The sequence below is a fragment of the Trematomus bernacchii genome, unplaced genomic scaffold, assembly GCF_902827165.1.
Source record: "Trematomus bernacchii unplaced genomic scaffold, fTreBer1.1, whole genome shotgun sequence".
Lineage (NCBI taxonomy): Eukaryota > Metazoa > Chordata > Actinopteri > Perciformes > Nototheniidae > Trematomus > Trematomus bernacchii.
In genome coordinates this window covers 4,924,172-4,943,824 of record NW_022987547.1, presented here as the reverse complement: position 1 = coordinate 4,943,824, position 19,653 = coordinate 4,924,172, and the positions used below count along the sequence as shown (strand labels likewise).

Here is a 19,653-nt window from a genome sequence, read left to right as displayed (position 1 = left end):
GTATTTATTCAGATGACAGTCCTTTTTATATTTCTCATATACATTCTATATGATCTCTCCACCTTGTATATCTGAATATAGCTGTGTACAGAAACACTTTTCGTTACATATATTCTTCATACTATGGTAATCGGAATAATCTAGTTTCCTGAGGAGGGATAGTCCAAGTGAGGAAGCCAAGGCAAGTCATGAGTCATATGCTACCATGTCTTCATATATACAGGCAGTATACCCATGCTACAGTGAATATATTTTTGAAAATGTGAGATAAGTTAGAGCAATGCATTTTGCACCTCCTGCAGTATCTAAAAATTGGCTTCTTGAGTTCCCCGTTTTGAAATGCAGTAACTGTGGTGGTACTTCCTGTTAACTCATATAGAAACATGCAACTCTGACCCTGCTTCTCACAGTATGCAAATGTAACACATGCATATTGAATTAGCCCACCCTGGACTTGAGAGGAAGTCACCTCCTCCTGTGTTACAGTTAATCTTTAGTGTCATTCTCAGACCACATGTCGCCGCACAGTTGTTTCAGTTGTGTTTCTCACAGCAGTAAGACGACTTACTGTTCAGAAGATCATTTGGATTTTGAGTGCCAAAATGGATTTGGTATTACAACCTCAGGTTTTACTTTTTAAATCTACAAAAAAACAATATTCTAAGATTTGTATCTTAACACATTGCTTAACATATATCAATGATTTTGATGATTAGGCAATGGTTATCATATAAGTAACATGTGCTTGTGGTCATTGATAACCATCTCATCAGATATATCAATAATTATGAATAAACCTTAAAACTATGTTCAAAAACCTTGTTCCTTAATCTGACTGTGTAACATCTGTGTAACATCTGTGTCATTGATCTTTTTCCAGCCCCTTGACCTGTGCAGCAGAGCGCTCATCTTATCTGAAGAGATGATACTCCATGAGAGCAAGCACCACTCGCTCAAGGTGAGAGGCAACAGTGTGTGTATGATGTTTACATATGTGTATATCCTTGCCTATGCTTGTGATGTGAGAATATACATTCATTTCAATACAATATAAACATTTTTCTGAGCTGGTTCTCCGTGTAGAAAGCACAGTTTTTCTTTAGCTATTTCTTCAGTTTGCTTCTGCTCAGGAATTTCAATCGTTGACCACGGAACATCCAAACTGTAAGCAGGATATGATCTAAAACTCATTTTAAGAAACCCCAAAAGCTGAAATGACCCTGGAAGGCACAGGATTGGATTTTGTTGATATGTGGAAAGAAAATGTTATTTCCGCAATCCTCTTCCGAAGCGTTTCATAATTTGATTGATCCAGAAAGATTGAGGCTCTTTCCTCTCCAGCCTTTTAAGGTTGCAGGAGACAGAATGACTAGTGGCAAACATTTTGCTGGTTTGTCACAACCAGTTATGTTGTTTGTTTATTTGGCCAAAATGGAAGTGACGGTCCATTGACCCAGTGCTGATCTCAAGTCGAAGCTTGTGTGTGTGTTTAAGAGTTATGTATGTACTTGCAAAGAGAAAGCAAGTGAGGAGCAGTTTGTGAGAGGAGATGTCTGAACATCTCTGAAGAATTTGTAACTGCTCTGAGCTATCAGACCAATGAGTCGATGAATGAATAAATAATTGATTAAAGAGCAGAGTGCCAAAGATCTAGCCGAGGGCGAAAATCTGTTTTATGTATCAAAGGAACTCTCTCAGAATATATGAATGATTCTTTCACAGTATTTTAAACTCACCTTGCATAATCTGCATTATAAATTAAGAATGGAAATGTGTAATACATTTGTATCAAAGGTAATTATACTTCTTATTTTCGAAGTTTTAAAATATAGATTTGTATTCTGTAACAAGTACTTAAATGTTGCCGGTGTCAGAAATACATTAGTAGCGGTGTTTTATGTGCTTTACCTTGTAGGGTTTAACATGTTATGCTTCAAAGAAAATGTGAAGTGCTGTACAGCAGAGCCAGGTCCGCTAATGTAATCTTATCTAATTGATCAAATATTACTGTATTTCAAGCTAACATTAGCCACGTTATTCTAACTCTATGTACTTTACAAATATTTGGATTATCTTGATACATGTTCAGCTGTATTTTCCCTAACAATAAAAATGTGTGACCCAGGTTAAGTTTAAGGTTTTGGCAGAAGCTAAAGTAAGAAAGTTATCCACACGAGGAGTGGAGATATGTTTCTGAAATTTGAGGTTTTTGGAATCAGTGTTGCAACTCATGGAATCCTTTCTGACATCCAATGCTCTAACAAAGTATACAAATTAGAAAGAGAACAGAAGGATCACTTTTTGAAAGAATTAAGCTTTTGCTACAGTTGTTTAATTCCCCCTGTCAGATAATATTTTCTGTGCAGTGAAGTGCAGTGAGTGCTGGCATGGAAGGTAATCTGGCCTCTCTCCGGGGTCCGTCCTAAAACAAATATTTAACAGCCAGTGTTTGTCAGGAGGGAGTTTCTCTCCACTGCTTTGTGCGCGCTGTTTTTAATGATCAGTTAGTGTTGTTCCAGCTTTAAACCTTAGCTCAGCACGGTTGTGTCAGTCTGCCAGGAGGCTATCACACAGACTCTTTTGTTCACACAAACATCTACAACTTTCATTATGATATCTGAACAAAAATAATGAGCACAGCATTGCAATAACTTGATATAATCTAAAGTGACATTTGGACAAAATGGAATTTTAGTGGATTAAATAATGGCAATACTTCAAAGTGACATTTGGCCATAACAGATTTAAGTGGATTAAGTTGTGTGAATAGAAAATAAGACAGCGATTGAAAAAACATTTAACAAAATTATTTTTGAAAGTGAATATATAAATACAAAACCAATATTTATTAAAATACTCTATGAACCATTATCATTCATCATTCATGCTCCCTTGACCGGGATGGCTACCTTTATTTTACATTTGTTATTCTCAATCAGAGAACACGGTTGTGTTTTTTAAAACTTTTGCGCTCTTTTGGTCATTATGTGTTTGTTGTTTGTCTGCGTATGCATTTAAAGTGTGTGTGTGTTTCTCTGTGTGAACATTCTCTGCTGCTTGCCTTTCACTTGTCACTTTGTCCTTGCCTCTGCAGTGTTTCCCCTAGGATGGAGTCATAGCAGCGGTGCTAAGGCACGCGGGCCCAGCAAAATGTGAGCGCGGAGCGCGTGGAATCTTTTAGTGTGTGCGCGTGCGAAGTGCGCCCCGCCAATATGTTTCTATGGGTCTGCCAGCACAAGAAAGGCTCTTGAGGCCTAGTACCAGGGCCGGTTCTAGCCAATTTGCGGCTCTAGGCAAGATTTTAGGCGAGAAATGAAATGAAAAATCTCTACAAAAGACAAATACACTACAAAAACAGAAACTTATTGACATAGGTAATATACGTCAAAATGGCTTCAAATGTATTCCGTATTGTACGAACATGTTTGAATTGGGGGGTGGACGTCACATCCTCTAGGGGGGTCCGGAATTATGCCCCCCCGGGAAGATTTTTTTGAACATTTTAAAGTAAAATGTTTCAATCTGGTGCACTTTGAGCACACAATTACTAGAGACTTGATCTAGGGCAGGGGTCGGCAACCCCTGGCACGCGTGCCAGCATTGGCACGCGGCACCGTAACCAGTGGCACACTAGGAATAAGTCGAATAAGTGTGCAAAATATTTAAATTTTATTTTCGGATCCTGAACGAGACCGCCGCCAGAGCGCGTCTCCCCGTTACCTGCAGAAGGAAGCCATGCACGCAACGCAGCCCCGCTCTGTTTAACTCCAGGTTAAGGTCTGGACCCGAAGAACAGGAACACATATGTGAGAATGCTGTTCATTGACTACAGTTCAGCATTTAACACCATTGTGCCCTCCAAGCTGACCATCAAGCTCAGAGACCTCGGGCTCAACAGCGCCTTCTGCGACTGGATCCTGAACTTCCTGACGGGCAGACCCCAGGCAGTGCGGGTGGGAAATATCACATCCTCCACCCTGATTCTTAACACCGGTGCCCCTCAAGGCTGCGTGCTCAGCCCTCTCCTCTACTCCCTGTTCACCCACGACTGCGTGGCCACACACAGCTCCAACACCATCGTGAAGTTTGCTGATGACACGACCGTCATCGGCCAGATCACAGACGATGACGAGACGGCATACAGAGAGGAGGTCGAAAACCTGACATCTTGGTGTCAGGAGAACAACCTCCATCTCAACATCAGCAAAACAAAGGAGCTGATTGTGGACTACAGGAAGCAGCAGGGAGAGGGACACGCCCCCATCGCCATCAATGGGACTACGGTGGAGAGAGTCAAAAGCTTCAGGTTCCTTGGGGTCCACATCACTGAGGACCTGACATGGTCTCTTCACACCACCACCATCACCAAGAAAGCTCGACAGCGGCTCTTCTTCCTCCGCAGGCTGAGGAGGTTCAAAATGGATTCCAGGATACTCTGCAACTTCTACAGGTGCACGATAGAGAGTATCCTCACTGGCAGCATGACGGCCTGGTACGGCAGCTGCACCGACCTCGATCGTAAGGCTTTACAGAGGGTGGTGAAAACTGCACAGCACATCACCAGGACGGAGCTGCCATCCATGGAGGGCCTTTACTCCCAGCGGCTCAGGAAGAAATCACTACGGATTATCAAAGACCCCCATCACCCCAGCCACAAACTGTTCTTTCTGTTGCCGTCTGGCAGACGTTACCGCAGCATCCGGGCAAGGACAAGAAGATTCGGAGACAGTTTCTTCCCGCGGGCAGTGAGACTGTTAAAAAATTGAACTGTTGAAACAACTTCAAACATTCAACTGCTACTCAGTAGTATGTATCTAATACCTAATATATATATATCATTCCAATAACTTGTATATAGACTCATACTGCACTATTCCACATCATAACTTTATTTCATTTTTATAACTATTATTATTTTTGTATTGCTCTTGCTCTTATTGTTATTATGTTATGTTATTATGTTGCATTGTTGGAGAAGCCTGTGACATAAGATTTTCAACTGCATAATTACTCTGTAGCTATGTCAGATTGACAATAAAGAACCTTGAACCTTGAACCTTGAACCTTGAGGTGACTTTCTGCCGCTTTCCTCCGTGGTGCAGGGCTGATCGTTTCACCACAGAGGAAAGCACTTCACAAATTGCAGTACCCATAAGGAGCTTTACAAATGCCGCAGTTTTTGCGTGGCTGTGTCTTTAGTTGAAAGCCCAGTGGCGATCTGCTCATCTCTCATTGAAATAATATGCTACAAAGGGGCGGACTGGCCATCTGTGTGTTGAACTTTCCTTTCGGCTCCCAGACCGTAGTCGAGGAGGGCAGAAGCAACAAGCTTCAGGTTCAATAACCCACTTTAGCTTAAATGACTGGAGAGAGGCGAGCTCTTCTGGGGAGGCCGTTGCATTTATTTAGCTGTTCTTCTGTTTCACAAAATACATCACAGACCTCTGTTTTTCTGCTGCCTCGTTTCACTTCCAGAAACATACACACGCTCGCTCACTCTCGCTCTACCATCCACACACACACATGCACACGCCACACCCCTCTCTCTCTCTCTTAAAGGAACAGCGATCTCATCTCACTCTGCCTGACCCTAATATCATAACATGTGTGTTCTGGAGAATCACAGAACGGACGATCGTCCTTATTATTATGCCGTTTAAACCAATTTAATTCAATGTGTTTGTTAAATTCGGCATCATGTAAGTTGTGCTGACAGGTACACACACACACTGCTTCCCCGCAGCGAGGCTCCCCCCGCCCTCCTGTTGATAGTTCACCAGCGTCAAGCTCCTCAAACCCCCCCCCCCCCCCCCCCCCCCCCCCCCCCCCCCGCCCCCCCCGTTGATAATTCTCGATCGTTGGCACGCTGATAACAATTTTTTTTTTTAATGGCACTTCATATCAAAAAGGTTGCCGACCCCTGATCTAGGGGGTACAACTCTAAAACACCCATATAAAAAAGATCGGTTTACATTTTAATAATCAAATAAGTATGTGAACATAACCAATAACCTACCATAGCCAATAACAAATAAATGTAACTTATTTTATTTTTGTTGTTTATTTATATCTTATTTTACCAGTTAACATTTATTTATTTATTTATGTATATTCTTTAATATCTCCAGTTTTAAACTCTATTTTTGGTTTACTGTCCTATAGTATACATTGGAATTATTTCAAACCTGTTTTTATTTATCCCAATAATTATAAAGGAGTGCCTTGGAGATATGTGTTTACATAATTTGTGGTCAAAACGTTTGAGACCCACTGAGATAACTTAGACTAAAGTTAACTATCTAAACACTGAGAGTCCTTTACCTCACTGAGCCTCTCAGTCTGACAGGAGAGCTCTCCTCCACAGTATTGTAGAAACATATTCTTCTTATATCTGTTAGCGCAGCTAGCACCAGATGCTAGTAATAACAACAGCGCCGGTGCGCCCTTCTCTCTCCCTCGCTCGCTCTCTCGCTCCCACGCTCGCACTTTGGCTGTGAGCAGCGGGTGCCAGATAAGCCAACTTCCCCCACTTTCATCACTTACAGCGCCCATCGTACAGGGCAAATGAAAAGTGTAACCGGGGTGAAAAGGGTGTTACATTTACTTAATTCTGATGTTGTTACATCAAGGCCGAAAATTAGGATGAGCACCAACGGTCAAAAATGTTTTTTCCCCTCCCAGAGCTACCAGCGCAGCCCCCCCAGATCTGGCGCCCTAGGCCAAAAACCGGCCCTGCCTAGTACACACAGTGGCAATGTCTCAAGATTTAGCAAAATACACCTTTATTGAACATACAGTAACACAAATACTACAAATCCACATAGAAAACAATCAAAAATGAAAAAGGGTCACCACTTATTATTATTTTAATAAAAGAAAAAATATATATATATATTTATATATATATATTTTGTTTTGGTACCTGGCTGTGCCGCCGCTATTTGTATATAGGGGAAACACTGCTCTGTACTCTTACTTACATCCTCTTCCACCCACACAAACCTACACACACAGACACACACACACCCTTACCACATACTGGTTTCATCTGAAATACCCACTCTGCTATCTCACCCTTCAGAGGAAGCCACCGAAGCCAAAGCATTGTTTTCAACCGTTGCCCATCTACATCAATTACACCCTATTCATGTTATTTGGCATGAAAGCACACATGTGTATAAGCTACTTTTTATACTCATATCTCTTTTTTTTCCCTTAATGCTTAGTTCCTTCATTATTCTCAATGTCAGTGTTTTACTGGCATGCCTTGCTCACTGAGCCACCTCATAAAGGCAGTCATGGGCTGCTGTGACGTGTTGCAAATCTCTCTCTGAAGTAACAATCTGAAGTTTGTGTGTGGACTAAAATAGTCTGTACTGTAAGTAATTAGATTAAGGCTGCCATTCTGCCTCTTCTGCACACTGACAGCAATTCCTCATACAGCGATTCATCATCTTTGACGGGGATACTGGGGCTACAGTAAATGAGATTAGTGTCTTGAGTTTGATGGAAGTGTGGGAAGATACAGTATCAACAAGGCTACAAGAGCAGACAGAAATTAAAGGACAAAAAAATCAAGTAATATTGAATAATGCCCTGCTATTAAACTAAATTAATTGAAAAAGTGTTATGACAGTATAGTAATTATAAAAAACTGGATAGGCTTTATTTGCAGTAATATTGATAGAAAGCCATTGATTACTTGATCAATTAACATGACATTATAATTGACATGATAATAATTACAATTTTTCTAGAAAACCCTGCGCCATTTTACAATCTGTAAATCTAATTAGAAACTTACAGGGATACTACAACAATAATCTTAATGATTGAATGAAGCAAAACTATTTCCAGTCCAAAGAATTCAAATGTATTTATTGAAGTTTAAACAAATATATACATATGTATATATTTATGTATTTATTTTCAAAAGGCTTTTACATGTTTTACTAGCAGTTGTAACACTACATGAAGTTTAATCAGAGTTAATAAATAAAATAACTGTCTAGGTCAGTATACCAAGGCACCAGTGTAACATGCAACAGGTTCCCAAAGCAAACTGTGGCTTTATGTGTTTGTTTGGCCATAATTGTGTAACTGTGAACTGCATTTCCTGTGTTGAAGAGGTGACAGCGTTTTGGTATGTGTTAGGTGGTGTTATTCACACCTTTGCAGATAATATGTGATAACTTCAAAGCACTAGTGAGACCTTGTCAGAGTGGTGTTTGAAACTCAGTATTTTTCTCATTTTGTCTCTTCATTCTCCTCCTCTGCTCCTTTAGGTCACAGTGTTTGTGTACAGTGACCTGATGCTGGTGACAAGAGAAGACGAGCCCGGCAGGTGTAATGTCCTCCAGAGTCCGCTGTTCCTCCGACAGCTCAGGCTCCAGGACGGTATGTACGCCCCTTTTTTGCACCCGTTACCAACATTTGTCAAAGTCTAAGATGTCAAAATTGTTAAGGTGACAAATTCATGTTACTATATTAACACCTTCCTTCAAAGTCCTGAAAGAACTCGGCCAAAATTGCAATATGTAAATATATTTCCAAACAATCTTATCTTGCAATATGTAAATATATTTCCAAACAATCTTATCTGTTAACTTGTTACAACACTTTAACAGTTACACACAAAAGGGAAATGAAACACTTGAACCCCCAAATTACACAACTAAAAATAAGCAGACAGCCCCGTGATTACAGGGATTCAGTTGAGCTTAACCAGAGGATATTTAGGGAAAGACGGCCAAAGTTCCTGATGCTTTGTCTTTTTATGTCACCACAGTGTAAACAACCATCTCCTCTAGCGTTAAGGAGAGAATGGCTTGGCTGTCAGGGCCACACGGAGCATAGAGCTGTCAAATAAATAGGGCTCCCTGTAAATATCTCTGTTTAGAGAGGTGGGCGGAGACGGGGGTGCAAAGTTTAGAGTCAGTGTTGGGTCAGAGGCAGAGGAGAGGAGGAACACCAATATTTCTTCAAATTGATAAGTCCAGGTGGGAGAAACAGTGAAAGCCAATCTCTCCTCCAGCTGTGGGTGTCAAGAGCTGAGTGACAATAAATAGGATTTAACAGTGGGTAGTGGTGTCGGGATTATGTGGTTGATTTAGCAGCATGACAGGTGTTAAAAGGATGTTGAGCTAGGAGCTTGTCCACTCTGTCCCGCAGAATATTGACTGCAATGGCAGTGTTCACAGTCAGTGTGAGTGTAGGGGGAGACCACTGTGTGAAGTCATTGATTGGAAATGTAAGTACCCATTCAAATAAATGCTGCTTTGGGTGATTTATAGGCATTTTATGGTATTTTATTTGAGGTCTGGGTACAACCGTCAATAGATAAAGCCCCCTAGATAGATAGATAGATAGATAGATACTTTATTGATCCTAATTTGTGAAATTCTTTAATGGTACAGGTGTCATGGAAGCGTGACTACCCCTGACACCTTACAGTAAATCCATCCAGTGATAATATTGTTCTTCAGAAAACTAGTAGTAACGTTGGTCCCTTCAGTCTTTTGGTGAAGATGTTTATAATGTATCGTCACATTTTTGTCTATTTATAATTAATATTAGAGTGCATATCTGCCTGTTTCCTTGGTTTATTGCGTTATGCAGCTTCTCGTTAAGTTCCCACCTGAACTTTGAATGCATTCAGCTCATAAATCCTCCCAAGTTATTATTAGCTTAATGTCTCTGGCAGAGACATACTGATACTGAAATGAAAAATGCTGCTTGGTATGAAGCAGGTCATGCGGCCAAATCTGTGTCAAAGCTGTTTTCCAAATCAATAGGAGCTAAAAACATGTGATTCCCCCGATGCATGTCTAAGACTGAATTAAAGTATTTTCCTTTTAAAATTGTTGATGAAATTTAAAAACCTTTTTTCATTTCAGTTTTTTGTCTCTGAGATGATTGTTCATTAAATTATTTTAGATACATATTTTCAGCACATTATTAATTTAAGGAATATTTCCATTTGGCTCAGTCTATAATTAAAAATGTTGTAAAAGTTCAAGCACAGACATTTCTGAATGTATAATAAAGCCCTCAGACACAGAATGGCCTGAGCTGCTCTGCCCTCCCTGCAGACATCGCTGTCTCCTCTGGGAGACTTCTGACCTCCACCCTTCACCCAAACAATAGGAGATCTCCATGGTGGGAGATTCAGAAGGGTTTGCGTGTCTCTGTGAGGGTGTGTGTGTGTGTGTGTGTGTTTCATGAGACGACACACACGCATACAGACACACATCTCCACCCTGCTGCCTGTCATTGTTATTTCGCTTCGGCAGCGTCACTCAGGAAAGAGGCGCCCGGGGATTGTGTTTGTTTCAGCAAGGGTGTGTTTGACGTGTGTGTGTGTCTGTGTGTGTGTGTGTGTGTGTAATGACAGAGTACAAGCTCAACGCAGGGGCTTCCTGTGTCACCCCTATACTAGCCTGAGGAGCGTGGGAAACACTGAGAGTGATCGACCACAGATAAAACTAAATTACCATGTGTCAATCCAACTTTATCATTGTACTAAACAAAGTAAGCAGACGTCATTAAACAGCTCATCTACACGACCCTATCAAGCCTTTTGTCAGCTAATGCTACAAAGTTGTGGAAAAAGGACATGACAGTTAAAACTGTATTGTAAAAATGTTACTGATGTTATAAATGTCCTTTAGTGGGACAGGAAGTGGATTTGAGTGACAGGGAATTACTGGAATAATACACCTTTGACCCACCAGTAAGCCACTGCTGTCAGGTGAAAGGAACTACATATTAGATTATGGCTTTTCAGAACACATTTTTTTAAAGTATGGAAATTGTTTACACTCAAACTAAAACATGAATTTATTTTAAAAGTCCTGCATCACTACAGTATGTTTTAAGACGGCACTCTCTCTGCTAGTTTTTGTAAACAGAAATATATCCAACAGTGACCTCTGCTGTTATAAAAATGAACACTTTCTGCAGTGTAATGCAGGTCTCATAAAATACCATAACAGGAAAGCTGCCTGTGGTGGCTGCTGTCAACATTGCAGGTGAAGAGGTAGAGGCTTGAGGCTGATGGGAGTGTAATAAACACACACATATTTAATAATTTGACAGTGACCTTCAAAGGACCTCTCTTCAGTGTGTGCATGTGTGTTTTTTAGTATACTCTTCTTTGCTATGCAGAGGAATCTGAGCCAAGGCTTAGAGGCTTAACATTTTGGCCAAGAAAGCTAAATGTTCTTGGACTAGGCCCAAGTAAATCTGGATTAAGTAATTTAAGGAAGGAATTCATGATTCGGAGACCCCCTCCACACACGGTTTAAGACATACAAAATACTACTTTGAATAACTACTTTTGACCAAGTTGGTAAAAAGTAGATTGATTTGATCATAAGGGCATAGGCCTAATGTTCTTTTACAAAACAACTGGAGTGATTGAAAGTTCTTCTGAAATATATATGATACAACAGGGTAAGCTTTAGGGTGTATCTACCTTGTGATTGACAGGTTGCAAACACTGCAAGCTGGTCATCCGGATAGAGGTTTAGCAGTTTGTATCCTTTTGTCAAATATGGCACTTCATGCCAAACCTGAGGCTTGAAAACAGTAGTCCACAAATCAATGGGTGACAACACGATGGTTAAATTAACCTCTCATCTATCAATCTATGATATCAACAAAATACATGAGGTTTAAGTTGCTCGTTGTGCTCTGAATTTCAGGGTGCCAACCTGAAAGTCTGTTAGTGTGACTCCTTATTGTCAGTGATTGGGTCCTATGTGAACACATGACTGCCTTCAGTGAGGCCAAGTTTCACAAGGTACTTAAGAACTACGGTGAAACATGAGTTACATTAACATAAGTGTATGGATTAGGGATGCTCCGATCGATCGGCCACCGATCGATATCGGTCAATATTCACTCTCTGCCGATCGATCGGTGTTCTCTATAAAGGCCGATCGTGAGAGCCGATCACATGACGTAAAATACATGACACTTTTCTCTGTGCGCGGCAAAACAAGCTCGCCAAAATGGCTTCACCAGTCTGGCAGTATTTTAAGGTGTCCGAAAAGGACAATAAAATAGCGGTATGCAACGTGTGTGTGAAGCAGAAATCCTGCAGCTCCACCCGCTGTGAAGAACAGGTGAGCGGAGCAAAACACACACTAATTAGAGTTAGACCTAACCGACTTTTATCTACTATAACTATTTGATCTACCTCTGGAACAAGCTAAACTAGTTATAAATATGTTTATTCTTCACTGTCGGGTCACTCATTACTGGACCAGACAGTGAGCTGCATGAGATACTGACAGGCTGTCAGGAGAGAGAGAGAGAGGGAGAGAGGAAAAGAGAGCGCTTCCGCTCATTTCTCCCGTGTTATTATCCAAAGTGAATGTAAACTTGAATAATGTACTTCATTTGAATGTAATAATTATGTTGGTTGTTTGTGGAAGCGCCAGTGAATGAGCCCCATTAAAGGTAGGGTATGTAAGTTTGAGAAACCGGCTCGAGATCGCTAGAATTTGAAAATACACGACCGGAGAAAATCTGCCACTTCCTTATAGAGCCCCTCCTCCAACACACACACAAAGGATGGGAATGTTTCGGAGAAACAATCAGCATAAGTGAACTCTCACAAGCCAAGGTTTTGATCATCCGCTCTGTCCAGCACAAGGCCTTCAAAGAGGAATTCAAATGTCTTGAAGACGGACAGACTTGGTCCAAGCAAAACACACTTGAGAAGCTCAATCCATTTGTGGATAAAGATGGTCTTCTTCGTGTTGGAGGTCGTCTTTCATTGGCTGAGCTGTCAGAAGAAGAAAAACACCCTCTGATCATTCCACGCAATCATCACATCGCCACACTGCTTGTCAGATACTTCCATGAAAAAGTAGCTCACCAAGGGCGACACTTTACAGAAGGAGCTATTCGAGCAGCTGGATACTGGATAGTTGGGAGTAAACATCTGGTATCTTCTGTCATCCACAAGTGTGTTACCTGCCGCAAATTGCGAGGAAGGTTGGAAGATCAGAAGATGGCGGATCTGCCAGCTGACAGACTAACACCCGAACCTCCGTTCACCAATGTTGGACTGGATGTTTTTGGGCCGTGGTTGGTCATGACACGACGCACAAGAGGAGGGGCTGCAGACAGCAAACGCTGGGCTTTGCTCTTCACATGCATGTCTACCAGAGCGGTGCATATTGAACTGATTGAATCCATGTCAACAGACAGTTTTATCAATGCCTTAAGAAGATTTTTCTCTGTTCGTGGTCCAGCAAAGCTCCTGCGCTCTGACAGAGGGACTAACTTCGTCGGGGCTTCAAAAGTAAAAGAAGAACAGTAAAGTCAAGAAAGAAAACCATGCATCTTTATTGGAGGACTTTTAAATGTTAGCTAACTGTCTAGCTACGCATAGGGATACGCGCTGTAAGGGCAGAACAGTACACATGACCAATGAGGGCACGAGATAAGTTTGTGCACAGATGGAAGGCTGACAGGCAGGTAGGCCATCCAGTTATTTTAGCTGGGCCGGCTAAAATGATTGGTCGTGCTTTTTACAGTACTACGGCTTCCACAGATGACATTTTTTTATGGATTTTTTGTCAAAGCACTTAAGATATTCATTGCTATCGGGATGTTAAGAGCATTCCATGGAATATAACAAAAAGTGTATCTCGAGCCGGTTTCTCAAACTTACCTACCCCACCTTTAACTGAGTTTTAAACATCACTTTAAATGGAAGATCCCCATAGCCCCCACCCACTCGATCGGATCGGTGATCGGTATCGGCCGATACTGATTCCGGCGATCGGCCCCAAAATTGCCAATCGGAGCATCCCTAGTATGGATATATATACTCTTCCTTACCAATGAGAAACAGTAAGGATATATGAATCATTTTAAACCTCATCCCTAGTGTGATATTGATCATCAGAAAGGATCATCAGTCAGTCAAAATGTTGAATTGTGTGAGCACTTACTGAATATAAAACATTACACATCGCCACAACAAACAGGTGTGTGTGTGTGTGTGTGTGTGTGTGTGTGTGTGTGTGTGTGTGTGTGTGTGTGTGTGTGTGTGTGTGTGTGTGTGTGTGTGTGTGTGTGTGTGTGTGTGTGTGTGTGTGTGTGTGTGTGTGTGTGTGTGTGTGTGTGTGTGTGTGTGTGTGTGTGTGTGTGTGTGTGTGTGTGTGTGTGTGTGTGTGTGTGTGTGTGTGTGTGTGTGTGTGTGTGTGTGTGTGTGTGTGTGTGTGTGTGTGTGGTCACTCGATTAAAACCATTTATCTTGACTCCTGACCCACAGGCATGTCTCGCAGATTGCTACTTCAGTGAATTGTGGATGGATGCCTATAAGGCTGACCTAAAGTAAAAGCCTTCCATCAATAAAAAGTATTTTAGCAAAATCCTGATTGGAAATCAATGACCCCTGAAGGAAGCGTGTGACAAATGAAACACTGTAAATGAAGTTGGGTGGTTCTCAAAATGAAAGTCTCCTGTTTTGTTTTGTCTTACAGATTACGCTGAAGAACTGAGGTTCTACCTTATTCACATGACAGAGGTACGTGAAAGCCTTGTGTGTGTTTGTGTGAGTTTTAAACAAAATGAGGGTCTAATGTGAGAAGCCTATTTTGTGTGTGAGCCAGAGGGGCTATTGAGTCCGTGGAAAATCACATTAAACGCAAGACACTAGAATTAGCAGAAAGCTCTAATGAAAATATCTTTTTATGTGCGTCTTTCTCAGATCTGATGACACACACACACACACACAAACACACACACACACTTTTGCTTTTTTATATTTTTGTAAATCAATCGTAAACAATGAAATACTAAAACACAAACTTTAAATATTTGTAATCCTATTTTATTATTAAAAGTGTTTTATATATTCCCACCCAAAATAATCCTTATCTTAAACAAGGCTGTGGAAACAAGGTACACTAAACCATGTGGCCTAGAGATAGTGCTATTCAGTATAAAACAATTAGAATGAGTCAAAATATTATATATCTATTGATTTACATTCAAATGTTTTCATAGTTATTATGAAAACTAGTCATCCTTTCTCCCATCTGCTGTAGCACCTCTCAGGCTGTCATTTTAAGTTGAAAGGCTTTGGGCATGTGAATATTTCATCGTTGTGATCATTCACAGATAACTGTAATGACACTTTAAAGGCTTACACTTTTTATTGTTTAAGCTGCATGAAAGATATATGGCCATGGCTGGAATCTGGTAGTTTGAAAAATGGTTTAATCAAAATGTATGGAAACAGTATATTGTTGCCTTAAAGATGTCAAACCCTTAGATGTAAAACTCTAAGAGTAACTGCATGTTAAAAAGCAATTGTTTTTGTTTAAAAATCATAGTTTTAATTAGATTTTTATGGGACTCAGCTAGGTGAATTTCTTACTTCAGGGCTGCTCTACGTAATTAGTTTTAAAAGCCAAAATATCACTGTCTGTCCTGCCAGCAGCCATTAAGGCGTTTAGACCGTAGTCTTCAGATAAAAAATAAAATGAAATCAGCTGCACTCAGACAAAGAAGGAGGATTTGATCTGACCAATACTTTATAGTTATGAAGCCTGTTTGTCTGCTTGACAGCCTTAACATTGTGTGTGTGTTCCTGGCAATTCTTCTGTACCTAATGAGCATTTTGAGCAGATGGTTGTCAATAATTTCTTTGTTTTTATTTTTTGCATTTTTGAACTGGAGAAATGTGTGTGGGAATGAAACTGCAGCTTTATCTCACTTTCAATGTTGCCATACATTATGTTTTCATCAGTAATCACATTTCGGTTCTACCATCTCACATCTTTCAACCTTTAGTTCAAGTGTAGAAGATTGACATTTTCTTCTACGCTCTGTGTCTGGAGACCTTTCCATCATCGCCTCCAGCCAGATTTACCTTGATGTGAAGCATGTTATCTAGCAGAGCATACAAGTGTGCTTAAGCATGCTGAGTATAAGCCATGCAAATTCATGGTTCATGTATTTACAAGAATATGTAGCCGGGTGATACAATGGCTTGGGTAGAGTTTATGTTCAGAGTCATTTTATTAAGTGGTTATTCCAGTTTTCTAATAGTAGAATCTGAGAACATATATAGTTTTAGCTTTTCAACATCTTCAAATCTGTATTCCTTTGGCCAAGGAGGTAATAATACAACCGCTTTTTATGGTAGCCTGATTTAAATTCACTATCAGAAACCACAACAAGAAAAACTAATGAAAGCACATATTTTGTTGTGCTCTATTTTAGCTGATACTGACCTAATACATTGGTTTAGATTGACCTCTCTACCACACCTTTGCACTCGATACACTCTTTAGTTTGACTAATCCCAGTTTATAGACCTGATACTTAAAAATGTCATAAACTGTACAACTCAAAATATGGTGAATCTGTGAAACTCAGCTCAAACATTTCTTCCCCGAACAAGGTCATCTTTTTTTTTTAGTCTTTTGAAAAACATTGTACGACATTTAAGTTCCTTAAACCTTCCTTAAACTGAATATGTTATGTCTCAAAAGTGTTTTAACAATTAAGCTGAAGAATCTGCACAAGGGGCCATTTTCTGCCTTTTCCTTTTTACCGCAATTTCTTGTGGCCAATATCTGCTCATATGGATAATCTTTTCACAGAGAAACTCGATAAACCCCGTAGCCCTGACTCCTGCTGCACACACACACGAACACACATACATTGTCACAGTATTTTTGCTTTGAAATGTGCCGCATAACCTCATTAGCAGCTTATGAATCTTTTAGAGAGCCTTTTTTTATCGGAAATTCCAGACAGAATGAGAGATGCCCGAGATCTGTCCCGCCAGGCTAGAAAAGAGGAAGGAAAAAGCTTCAACACTATAGACTATCCAATTAGGAGGATGTATAAAAATAAAACCTCTTACGTAAGAAAGCATGAAAGAGAAAGTGAGATAGTTTGAGTAAAAAGGCAGATTTGGGATTTTATATATGCGTCACAGGAAAACAGAATTGCTCGAATGGTGGTATCAGCTCAGCAGAAATATGTTTGTGTTTGTTTTTGTTTGTGTGTGTGAATTTGTTTCCATTCAAAATGCACTTGGCTCAGCCTTATTTCTCTATCCCTCCTGTCAGCTGCCTCCCCACATACAGAGTGTGCATTCATCTATTATAGTTGATACACCTGTCAGCAGTTCATTTCAAACCTCAGGGAGCAAACGGTAGCCACAATGAAACGCTGCATGCAGTTCACTCATACTGTAACTCTTATCTCTCACATTTACTGTAAGATATACTTTTTAAAAGGTACTTTGTTTTCATAACTTCATAGTTTTATGCTTTGCAGTTTAAATGTATGCTGATGCATTATGAAATAATCAATGAAGGCACTCTCTGTGATTTGGTGTACACTTAAAATGGAAGCTTCTTAAATACTGCAGTGCTCATTTATCTTTAAGTGAGGACAGAGTCTTTACAGAGTGGTTGACCTTCTGGTCCTGCTGGCAGGGCACACTGTTGTGTGAGGCAGAACAGAATGTGACCTGGATGGAGAGAGGGATCAGTGAGGATGAAGGCATGAATGACTTTGGCTCAATGGATCGAGTCATTTGATTGGCTCGATGGAAGGAGAGAATTCTGGACTCCGACTTAATGCTTACTGCAGGTTTTCATCTTGCCTGGAACACCCCTAATACACACTGATACACTGTTCCTGACTTGAAGACACTTCTGGAAATCCATCTGCTCACAAATTTGAAATGTGCACTGATTCACAAGCGACCACACGGCAACATTTGTGACTCCTACGTATCACCCCATAAAACTTACTCCAGATGACGCACTCTTCATGCAACAGACCTCTTCACTAGAGCTCTTCATCATAGGGAAGCATAGTATCTCCTCCATGTCTCATCCGTCTCATCATTTTTTTTAAATGTTCTTCTGTCCATTGTTTTTATTTCGAGGCAGACATGCATCTTTGAAATGGTCTCTTTGCACATTGGACTTTCAAGGAGTTATTTAAAAGATGTTGGCAAAGATTGAGGAAGGATAGCACTTCAATTCAGCAGAAGTAGGAAAATGACTCCTGTAGTTTCTCTAAAAGTTTTGAGTATACCTCTTCAGTTTCCTCCTCTCTAAGTCCGCTCCCCTCCTTTAGTCTACTCCTGCCCTTCTCTTCCATCGCTGGAGGTCATCCTATTTTAGCACTTTCTCAAAACAGAACTGATCTAACCCAGATTTACACGTGGAGGGAGATTGTGTGTGTTTGGGGAGGTGCAATTGTGTCTCTGCAAAGTCAATTGCGTGCGTGTGTCAGCGAAGCAGGAAGAGAGGAAGCAAGAAAGCGTTGTATAGGTGATTGAGAAACACAGAGAACGAGGATAAATACTGTTTGAAATTATTGTCCAGCGGATTGCGTCACGGTCATCGCAGAGTCACCATGGGCAACTTGGCAGATCGGGTCGGGCCTAAGAAGAGGTTTGTTAGAGAGGCCAGCTCTCTACAGAAGCACCTGCTATCTGACTCCGGAGATGTAAGTCCTACTGATTGATGTTTCGGCTCAGGGGGCATTCAAAGGTTAGGAGAGGGAGATTTGTATCGTTAGCACTGTGTAGTAGATCAACGGCATGAAACAGGAAGTATTGTTACCTTAATTTTAGCAAAATAAGTAAAAACCACGTTGCACGTATACAACTCTTTATGACTGAAGGTGACACTCCATAGTCTCGAGTGAGTTATATTAAAAATCATATGTATTTGTGTGTATGATTAGCTTATTATATGTCAGACTTAATACATTTGATCTCAGTAATTAATCAGTGAGCTTTGTGGCCCTGAGGTGACCATGATGACTTTGCCCAGAAACGTATATCTTACTGAATGTTGCTGTTCCTGCTGTTACTATACAAAACATGCTGTACTATATACATGTGGCTTTGATCGTTCCTTTTGATGTGATGCTTCCAGTTAAAGCTGAGAATTTCATTAAAGCTAATGCATTTTCCTTAATTATAATACAATTCTGAATAATTTCCACTTACCAAAGCACAGCAATAACAATGACTCAAACTGCTTACGTCATCTGACCATACTGTAGTCTGCATACATTTATGTAATCTATCATATTTGTACTTCTTCATTGGTCAGTTGTTAAGACCTCCTGAACCATGCACCCACATCAGGGTTCTTTTGGAGTTTGCACTTATTGGTTTGAAAATAAAAACAATCTTGTTGAGAATGATTTGATTGAAAAGTGATGAGATAAGAGGCCCCGAATACAGAGGTATACTGCCAAACTAGGTAAAATCACAGTGGGATGTCTTGCGATTCGGCCGTTAAACACCAAGGGAGTGCTGTAATCAGGCTACACAGCACAGTGTGCATACACATTGTCATTATTTTAAAGGGTCTGTTCTATAAAAGGTTGCAGTGTTCTTGGTGCGTATGCTGAAGTTCATGTGACGTTTGTGGACAAAGTAATAATGGTGCAACTTAGATTTGATTACTCACTGTTGATGCTTTTTACAGGAATAGAAATACATCTTAAACATACCCGGATCAAACATAAAAGGATGTACACAAAAGGTGTTTGTTTGCTATACAATTATGCAACAATATGCCTTTCTCTTATGCATCCCTGTATAAAGTTTCTCCTTGCCTTCAGGGAAATCATTGACTG

The 19,653-nt window shown here is 40.4% G+C and overlaps 1 protein-coding gene across 6 annotated transcripts in view; it reads left to right on the top strand.

Moving 5' to 3' along the window:
- rgs3a (regulator of G protein signaling 3a) overlaps nt 1–19,653 on the top strand; it is a 127,603-nt gene that overhangs the window by 49,570 nt on the left and 58,380 nt on the right. For 4 of the 6 annotated variants that reach the window (XM_034122862.1, XM_034122864.1, XM_034122865.1 and 1 more), the window contains 3 exons: nt 881–958; nt 8,286–8,397; nt 14,505–14,548. In XM_034122862.1, the coding sequence (XP_033978753.1) occupies nt 881–958; nt 8,286–8,397; nt 14,505–14,548 (234 nt within the window). Of the gene's footprint in view, nt 1–526; nt 627–880; nt 959–8,285; nt 8,398–14,504; nt 14,549–19,653 lie in introns of those variants that run through there. The other 2 variants (XM_034122866.1, XM_034122867.1) reach the window with 2 other exon arrangements.